This window comes from Pelodiscus sinensis, unplaced genomic scaffold (genome assembly GCF_049634645.1).
Source record: "Pelodiscus sinensis isolate JC-2024 unplaced genomic scaffold, ASM4963464v1 ctg145, whole genome shotgun sequence".
Lineage (NCBI taxonomy): Eukaryota > Metazoa > Chordata > Testudines > Trionychidae > Pelodiscus > Pelodiscus sinensis.
The window spans coordinates 151339-160600 of record NW_027465910.1 but is presented as its reverse complement, the minus strand read 5'-3'; the positions used below and the strand labels follow the sequence as shown (position 1 = coordinate 160600).

Genomic DNA, 9262 nt, shown 5'->3' with positions numbered 1-9262 from the left:
CAAAACTATCCCTGCATCCACACTGCCTTTGAGGTATGTCGACAGAACGTCGACAGAACTCAGCAGTTTTGTCGACGTATGTAAACCTCATTCTACGAGGAATAACGCCTTTTGTTGACAGAGTTCTGTCGATAGAAGGTGTTACTGCATCTACACTGTCCTTTGCGTCCACACTGTTATGTCGACAAAGCGGCTTGCTTTGTCGACAGAACTGTATGTGGTCTAGACGCTCTTTGTCGACAGAAGCTTTGTCAACAGTATCTGTCGACAAAACTTCTGTCAACAAAACCCTGTAGTCTACGCGTACCCTGGGAGCTAAATCTTGTCTTAAGACTGTCTCGTGAGGCCCCCTTTCGAACTCTTGGCCACTAGTGACGGTGCTGTTCCTTACAGCCAGCACCTCCGCAAGGAGGGTTGGTGAAATAGGGGCTCTCACGACGGACCCGCCGTATACAGTCTTCACTAAGGACAAAGTCACATTACGCCCACATCCAACATTTTTACCCAGAGTCTGCACGTCCTTCCACATCAGCGAGCCTAGAATGCTACCAGCGTTCTTTCCAAGGCCTCACGTTCCCCCAGGGATGCCATGCTCCACACATACGACACATGACAAACGTCGGCCTTTTATAAGGACAGAACACGGCCATTCTGCACGTCGTCTCGCTTGTTTGTATCCATCGCCTCACAGTGTGCGCCTATCTCAGCCCAATCTATTTCCAGATGGGTCTCATCCTGCATGGCCTCCGCAACAGGCCTTTGCCAACTCCTCTAAAGGCTCACTCTGCCCGTGCAACTGCAACCTCCACAGCCTTCCTTACCAACGTACCCCTTGAAGCACGGGTTCCCAAACTGGGGGGGGAGAAATTCCAGGGGAGTGCGAAGTGACCCAGCCCCCACCCCCAATCAACCTTTGCTGCCCCGATCAGGTTTTTTTTTTCTTTTGCTCAATAAGTTTTGCTATTTTTGGGGGGAGGGGGCGTGAGGGTTTTTCAAAAATCAAAAAGGGGGCGTGATGCCGAAAAGTTTGGGAACCACTGCCTTAAAAACATCTACAGGGCAGCCACCTGCTCCTCAGACTGTACTTTCATGAGGCAGCCAATTCAGCACTGGCTATGCGGAGGTATCTACAGCCGCTAAGCAGTGACTCTGATCTCACCACCCAGGGGGACATCACTGGAAGCAGAAAAGGGAGTTCCTGTGTCCCCATGGGTGCTCTCCTCCCCCCCCCCCCCATTCGGAGTCCTAATTTCTCGGATGGAGAAGAGGAACTGAAGAAGTGGGGGAGCTGTGTGCGCGAAGCGCCAAGCTGAGCACAGTGCCAGGCCACAGACACCGCTCCACGGGACGTCCCTGCGGGCATGTCTACACTACAGCGCTAGTTCCAATTCACTTAATGCAAAATAGTTCATCTGAATTATGCTAATTCGAAATAACGCATCTATACACAAAAGCCATTTCGAAATCGCCTTCAGAACAGTCCCTCCCTGCGCTCACATGCGGGCTGGTGGGCACCGCGCAGCAGAATTCAAAGCAGCCCCGGCCTCGCCCGGCACCTCCCGCTCTGCCCGGGAGGCCCTGCAGGGAGGCGGGCGGAGGGGGCTGGTGCCCGGGAGGGGCGGGGGAGCAGCCGGGCTGACTCTCAGCGCCCCGGGGGCGGGGCCAAGGGGCCGGGGGCGGGGCCGGGGCGGGGCAGACGCCTCGCTCGGCTCCTCCCTGCTCCGGGCTGCGGCCCGCAGGAGCCGGAGCCGCCGCAGGCAGCAGCCGCCCGGTGAGCAGCGCCGCGGGGAGGCGGCGGCGCGTTCGCTGGGGTGTGGGGCAGGGGGCCCGGTGGGGGGTACCCTGGGGGTGGGGGCTGGGAGAGGCGGCTGGGGGTCCGTTGGGGGGTCCGTGGGTGCTGGGGTACCCTGGGGGTTGGGGGGCCCGTTGGTGGGTCCATGGGGGGCTGGGGTACCCTGGGGGTTGGGGGGCCCGTTGGTGGGTCCATGGGGGGCTGGGGTACCCTGGGGGCTGGGGTACCCTGGGGGTTGGGGGGCCCGTTGGTGGGACCATGGGGGACTGGGGTACCCTGGGGGTGGGGGGGCCCGTTGGTGGGTCCATGGGGGGCTGGGGTACCCTGGGGGTGGGGGGGCCCGTTGGTGGGTCCATGGGGGGCTGGGGTACCCTGGGGGCTGGGGTACCCTGGGGGTGGGGGGGCCCGTTGGTGGGTCCATGGGGGGCTGGGGTACCCTGGGGGCTGGGGTACCCTGGGGGTTGGGGGGCCCGTTGGTGGGTCCATGGGGGGCTGGGGTACCATGGGGGCTGGGGTACCCTGGGGGTTGGGGGGCCCGTTGGTGGGTCCATGGGGGGCTGGGGTACCCTGGGGGTGGGGGCTGGGCGAGGCGGCTGGGGGTCCGTTGGGGGACCCATGAGGGGCTGGGGGACCCTGGGGGTGGGGGCTGGGAGAGGTGGCTGGGGGTCCGTTGGGGGGTCTGTGGGTGCTGGGGTACCCTGAGGGCTGGGGGTTGGGGGGTCCATGGGGGACTGAGGTACCCTGGGGGTGGGGGCTGGGAGAGGCGGCTGGGGGTCCGTGGGTGCTGGGGTACCCTGAGGGCTGGGGGTTGGGGGGTCCATGGGGGACTGGGGTACCCTGGGGGTGGGGGCTGGGAGAGGTGGCTGGGGGTCCGTTGGGGGGTCTGTGGGTGCTGGGGTACCCTGGGGAAATGGGTCCCCAGGTTGGGCCGGTTCTGACTGACCCGTAACTTCCCTTCCAGCCCAGGTTCCGGTCCCTCTGGGCTCAGAGCTGGGGCCCTTGGACGGGGGCCATGCGCCTGGCAGGTGTGTGTGGCCCAGGGCTGGGGAGGCACAGAGCCAGAAGTTTTCAGGAGCCGCCCAAGGCTGCTCCCTCTGGGCCAGGGGGCTACTCAAACTTTGGAAGTGCCGGGGGCCACAATGATACTCCCAGCACATGCCGAGCACCACAGCCTCTGTGTGGTTGCATCTACATGCAGATAGCTTCTTTCACACAATGCCCCGGCACCTCCTCCCTGGGTGCTAGAAACGCCGACACTCTGTACCCCTCTGTTCCAGCCAGCCCGACCATGTGCACCCCGCTGGGGAGCCACCTCCCCACTGTAGAGTGTGTTCCCAGTGGAGGCCACATTCAAAGGACCCCACTCGTGGGCCACGTGTTGAGCCCCATGTAATCCCAAACTGCACCATGGCCACAAACCAACAGGCTGTGGGCTGCATATTGAGTAGCCCTGCTTTAGGGGGCTGTCTTGGATCAAAGGCAATGTGGGAGGGGAGGGTTCCATGGGGGCAGGGTGTGCAGCTCGGGGGGGTGGGATGCATGGGAGCAGGGTGTGCAATGGGGCAAGAAGTGCAGCACGGAGGAGTGGGTTGCAGAGGGCAGGGTGTGTAGTGGGGTGGGGGGTGCAGCATGGGGGTGGTGGGTTGCAGTAGGGTGAGATGTGCAGCACGGGTGGGGCAGTTTGCACTGGGGGGAGGTGTGTAGTATGGGGGGGGCTGCCTGTGCCTTATGCCTGACCCCGTCCCTATCTTCCCCCCTAGGTCCCCTGCGCGTGGTGGTGATTATCCTCACAGCTGGGCTGACCTGGATCCTCGTCAGCCTCCTGCTGGGGACCCAGAGTGGGTTCTCTCGCCTCCAGCAGCTCCTCATTAGTAAGTGCTGCCACCCCCAACATGCACAAATCCGGATACCTGGCACCTTGTGGCCGGGACTTCAGCAGCCCAACTCCTCCCCCTCTCCCTGCAATGGTGGCAGGAACAGGGGTGCCCTCTGGAGGAATGCAGGGCAAAACTGGATCTGCTCCTGGGAGTGAGGGCTGGCAGGGGCTGCAGTACTCCCTCCCCCAGCAAGGATGCTCCGCTGCCTTGTGGCAGGGAGTTACATAAGAACATCAGAACGGCCGTGCTGGGTCAGACCAAAGGTCCATCCAGCCCAGTAGCCTGTCTGCCCACAGTGGCCAGCACCAGGTACCCCAGACGGGGTGGACCGAAGACAGTGATCAAGTGATTTGTCTCCTGCCATCCTTCTCCAGCCTCTGACAAACAGAGGCCAGGGACACCATTTTATCCCCTGGCTAATAGCCTTTTATGGACCTAACCTCCAGGAAATTATCTAGCTTCTCTTTAAACTGTTATAGTCCTAGCCTTCACAGCCTCCTCTGGCAAGGAGTTCCACAGGTTGACTACGCGCTGTGTGGAGAAGAACTTTCTTTTATTAGTTTTAAACCTGCTACCCGTTAACTTCATTTGGTGTCCTCTAGTTCTTCTATTATGGGAACTAATAAATAACTTTTCTTTATCAGCCCTCTCCACACCACTCATGATTTTATAGACTTCTATCATATCCCCCCTCAGTCTCCTCTTTTCTAAAATGAAAAGTCCCGGTCGCTTTAACCTCTCTTCATATGGGACCCGTTCCAAACCCCTAATCATTTTAGTTGCCCTTTTCTGAACCCTTTCCAAGGCCAAAATATCTTTTTTGAGGTGAGGAGACCACATCTGTACACAGTATTCAAGATGTGGGCATACCATAGTTTTATACAGGGGCAGTAAGATATTCTGGGTCTTATTTTCTATCCCTTTCTTAATAATTCCTAGCATTCTATTTGCCTTTTTGACCGCCGCTGCACACTGTGTGGAAGTTTTCAGAGAACTGTCCACGATAACTCCAAGATCTCTTTCCTGATTTGTCGTAGCCAAATTAGCCCCCATCATACAATACGTATAGTTGGGGTTATTTTTTCCAATGTGCATTACTTTACACTTCCCCAATTATCACCTCTAATATCATTAGCTCACAGACATTTACCTCCCCCCCCGCGCATCCCCCTTCTGTTCTGAAATTTGATTTGTCCTTTTCATATGTGTTCTTTTTTTAAATTGTATCCTTTAGTATATATGGTTGTGACTATTTTCTTCCATTATTTGATCTGAGGAAGTGGGTGTGGCCCACGAAAGCTCATCATCTAATAAACCATCTTGTTAGTCTTTAAAGTGCTACATAGTCCTGTATTTTGCATTACTTTACACTTATCCATGTTAAATTTCATTTGCCATTTTGTTGCCCAATCACTCAGTTTGGTGAGATCTTTTTGGAGTCCCTCACGGTCTGCTTCTGTCTTGACTATCCTAAACAGTTTGGTATCATCCGCAAACTTTACTACCTCACTGCTTACCCCTTTCTCCAGATCATTTACGAATAAGTTGAAAAGGATTGGTCCCAGGACCGACCCTTGGGGGACACCACTAGTTACCCCTCTCCAATCTGAAAATTTACCATTTATTCCTACCCTTTGTTTCCTGTCTTTTAACCAGTTCTCGATCCAAGAAAGGATTCCTCTTATCCCATGGCCATGTAATTTACACAAGAGCCTTTTGTGAAGGACCTTGTCAAAGGCTTTCTGAAAATCTAAGTATACTATATCTAGTGGATCCCCCTTATCTGCATGTTTGTTAACCCCTTCAAAGAACTCTAATAGATTAGTAAGACATGATTTCCCTTTACAGAAACCATGCTGACTTTTGTCCAACAAATTATGTTCTTCTACATGCTTCACAATTTTATTCTTTACTATTGTTTCGACTAATTTGCCTGGTACTGAAGTTAGACTTACCGCTCTGTAATTGCCAGGATCGCCTTGAGAGCCCTTTTTAAATATTGGTGTCACGTTGGCTACCTTCCAGTCATTAGGTACGGAAGCCGATTTAAAGGATAGGTTACAAATCACAGATAATAGTTCAGCAATTTCCCTTGGATGAATGCCATCCGGTCCCGGAGATGTGTTAACATTAAGTTTTTATATTTGTACCAAAACTTCCTCTAATGACACTTCAATCCGGGACAGTTCCTCAGATTCATAGTTCCGCACGGGATGACCACACCTGGGGGGGGTGGGAATTTTTCTCTGGGTTGGACTCCTGTCCCTGCCAGTGCCATTCCTGTGGATGGCCTACAAACGGGCTGGTAAGAGGTGGGCCAAATTCCAGACCCTCAGTGCAGTGGTGAGGGTTGGACACAGTGCGCCATTGGTCACCGCTGCTGTTTTTTGTCTTCCCACAGGCCCCGAGAACATGCCCACGGCAGGTCAGTGACTCTGGCAGGGCTGCTGGTGGTGATGGGGGGGGGGGTATTGTCCTTCTCCCCTCTCCCCTATGATCGGTGCCATGTGGGAGGGTATTTTGGGCAGAGGGGGGCTGGGCTCCAGGGCACTTCCCCTGCTACTTTCACCAGCCCCCTCTCTTCTTGTCCCCAGTGTCAGGATGGGGCAGCTCTGCCCTGCCCCTGCAACCCAGTGCCACCCCCTCAGGCAGGGTGGGAGCCAGAAGCAGACACAACAGTGAGTCTCTGGCCTGAGGGCAGTGGGAGGCAGGGACCCCATGAGAACGGGGTTGGAGAGCTCAATCCCAGATATGGGGGTGAGGACCCTGGTGTCCCTGGTGGAGGAACTTCTCTGACCCATGGGTAAGGGAGGTCCACTCCCCAATCACAGCTTGACTGCTTGGTTGCATGCCCTCCCCGGGGGTCCCTCCCCCCATGGCAAGGCTCTGACACCCCAGCCTGGGTGGGAGCTGTGGTGCCTTGGTCCTCATGCAGGGTGCTTGGTGACTGCCCCACATCTCTCCCCGCCCCCCAGAGCCACGGCCCAGGAGGTACAAGTGCGGGCTCCCGCGGCCCTGCCCGGAGCGGCATCTCGCCTTCCGCTTGGTCAGCGGCGCCGCCAACGTCATAGGGCCCAAGATCTGCCTGGAGGATAAAATGTGAGTGTGGGAGGGGCCTCAGGAGGTGTGGGGGGCAGTCTGCTAATTCAGGGAAGAACTGGAGGAGAGCCCAGGAGTCCGGACTCCCCATCCCCGCTCTGATCTAATCACCAGCTCCCACCCCAAGCTGGGAGAGAGCCCAGGCGTCTGGGCTCCCAGCCTCTCCAGCTCTGACCACCAGGCTCCACTCCTCTTCCGGCGCCAGGGGCTGGAACCCAGGAATCCTGGCGCCCAGTTCCTCCCCAAACCACCAGGCACCCTTCGGAAGCCAGAGAGAAGGAAGCCACTGGGGGGGGGTGCTGTTCTCACCTCACTTTCATTCCAGGCTAATGAGCAGCGTGAAGAACAATGTGGGGCGGGGCTTGAACATCGCCCTGGTGAATGGTGAGTTCAGGAGGGATGGGGAAGCGGGCTGTGGTGGGAGAGTTGTGGGGGCAGCTGGGCTGGGGGGTTGCTTGGAGCACCTGGGGCTCTGATTCTCTCTCTCGCTCTGGTTCCAGGGGTGAACGGGGAACTCATTGAGGCCAAGTTCTTCGACATGTGGGCTGGAGGTGAGGTATCTGGGAGGGGTGGGTGTGAATCTGGGAGAGATGCAGGAACGTGGGTGGACCAGGGGACCCAGGCCTGCACTCACCCCCCACATCTTTCACCTCAGATGTCAATGAGCTGCTGAAGTTTATTCGGACGCTGCACGAGGGGACCCTGGTGTTCGTGGCTTCGTACGATGACCCAGCCACTAAGTTGGTATCAGATACAGAGTGCCAGCTGCCACTGGCCTGGGGTGGGACCTGGGACCAGGCCTGGGGACTGGCTGACTAACTGGAGGGAAGATGGGGCCTGTCCCCTGTGGGGGATGCTGGTTTCCACCAGGCTTGGGGGAAGGAGGAGGGGGAGGGAGGTCTTGGCCGGGTGCCGCCGGCTCCCACCAGCCTTGGTCCCAGGGGTGAGAGGTTGTGGCTGGCTCGGGGCGGGATACTAGCCACCAGCTCCCAGGTGCAGTGGGGGCCCTGCTGAGATGGGCTCTGCCCCCAGGATGAATGAGGAGACACGGAGGATTTTCAGCGAACTGGGCAGCAGCGTGGCCAAGGACCTCGGCTTCCGCGACAGCTGGGTCTTCGTTGGGGCCAAAGGGGTGCAGGACAAAAGCCCCTTCGAGCAGGTGAGCCCCCCCTCGCCAGGGCCCCCCCATCCCCATCTGTCTTCCTAACTCCGCTGCAGCCAGCCCTGCAGGAATGGGGGGGCAAAGAAGCCAGGGCACCTGGTGGGGGATGGGACACAATGGGGGGAGGGGCAGGGGAGTGAGGGGGGCCTAGTGGGAGATGAGGGGGCTTGGTGGGGGATGGGGAACAGTGTGGGGGAGAGGCTGGGATGTTGGGGAGGTGGGGAGCCTGGTGGGAGATGGGATGCAGTTGGGGGGAAGGAGCTGGGGTCCAGAATAGCTGTGGGCCCTTCTCCCCTTAGTTTGCACTGTTTCCCCCAGCACACCAAGAACAGCAAGAGCACCAACAAGTACGAGGGCTGGCCAGAGGCGCTGGAGATGGAGGGCTGCATTCCGCAGAAAACAGCTGATGGCCAGTGACACCCCACGCTGTGGGCCCCACACCAAGGCTGGCTGCTTCCTCAAGCCTGAGCCTTGCAGGGACTCTTTTCTCCAGCCCCCTCCCACCCCCAGGATGGGCCAAGCTGGTTCTAGAGGGCACTACCCTTGTTCATGTTCTCATCCAGCACCTGGAGATTTGAGGCCCCACACCCTCTAAGTGCCTTAGTCCCCCAGACAGCTGATAAACCCAGGCACGGTTATTTCCGTAAGGCCGGGCAGGAGACATTTTCCCCACTCTGCCCATGGAGAGAGATGTCCCTAGTTCCAGCCTGGCAGGAGAAATGGGGACTGCCTCAGACAGTGTCGTTCCTGGGCTGGTAAGTCCAGCCCCCCAGCGGAAAGGAGGAGGTTGGGGTAAGGCAGGGGACCTCTAGCCTTCTACTTGCCAGGGGGTCCGAATAAATGCATGGAACCCATGTCCATCCGTAGGGGGCAGGGGGTTGCAGCCATTCCTCCCCTAGAAGGAAGAGCCTCTCGCCTAATGTTTGTCCCCCAAAGAGGGCCTGAGAAATGGGGCCAAGTCAATCCTTTGCCTCTGTGTGAAACTAAATAAAGTGGGAGATGAAATTGTGTTGTTAAATGCAAAGTGAAAACACTCCATCAACTGACTGAGCCCCCTTGCAAGTGATACCAGCTAATATGGCCCCCTGACTCAATCTGCACAGTGAGGCTGCTGGTTTCCAGCCTTCATCAGAGACCTCTCTATGTGCAGCAGCAGGCAAAATGCAAACAATGTTGGGAATCAAAGAGATAGCTAGTACGACAGTGTCTCTCTGGCAATCCATGGTAGGCCTACATCTAAGATACTGTGTGCAGCTGGGGTCACCCTTGGAATTGTAAAAGTTTTTTAAAAAGCAACAGAAATGATCAGGGCTTGCCAAGCCGCGGCGAGCT

General features: G+C 57.4%; 1 protein-coding gene across 4 annotated transcripts; it reads left to right on the top strand.

Moving 5' to 3' along the window:
• The first annotated feature begins 1656 nt into the window (after positions 1-1656).
• Positions 1657-8935, top strand: FAM3A (FAM3 metabolism regulating signaling molecule A). 4 transcript variants are annotated; one of them, XM_075916566.1, is made up of 11 exons: positions 1679-1771; positions 2754-2817; positions 3553-3663; positions 6071-6094; positions 6264-6347; positions 6645-6768; positions 7094-7152; positions 7269-7319; positions 7424-7508; positions 7801-7927; positions 8249-8935. In XM_075916566.1, the coding sequence occupies exons 2-11, from the start codon at positions 2805-2807 to the stop codon at positions 8345-8347; spliced, it is 777 nt and encodes a 258-aa protein (XP_075772681.1). In that variant the 5' UTR covers positions 1679-1771; positions 2754-2804; the 3' UTR covers positions 8348-8935. The 4 variants fall into 4 exon arrangements, with proteins under 4 accessions (XP_075772678.1, XP_075772680.1, XP_075772679.1 ...); XM_075916563.1 differs by lacking the exon at positions 7269-7319 and having other exon boundaries at positions 1657-1771; XM_075916564.1 differs by lacking the exon at positions 6264-6347 and having other exon boundaries at positions 1674-1771.
• The last annotated feature ends 327 nt before the right edge of the window (positions 8936-9262 follow it).

What these genes read in the sequence shown, in the direction of transcription:
- FAM3A (XM_075916566.1), top strand. An exon ending in GAACATCGCCCTGGTGAATG is followed by an intron (nt 7,153 to 7,268) that starts GTGAGTTCAGGA and finishes CTCTGGTTCCAG; the next exon opens with GGGTGAACGGGGAACTCATT. An exon ending in TACGATGACCCAGCCACTAA is followed by an intron (nt 7,509 to 7,800) that starts GTTGGTATCAGA and finishes CTCTGCCCCCAG; the next exon opens with GATGAATGAGGAGACACGGA.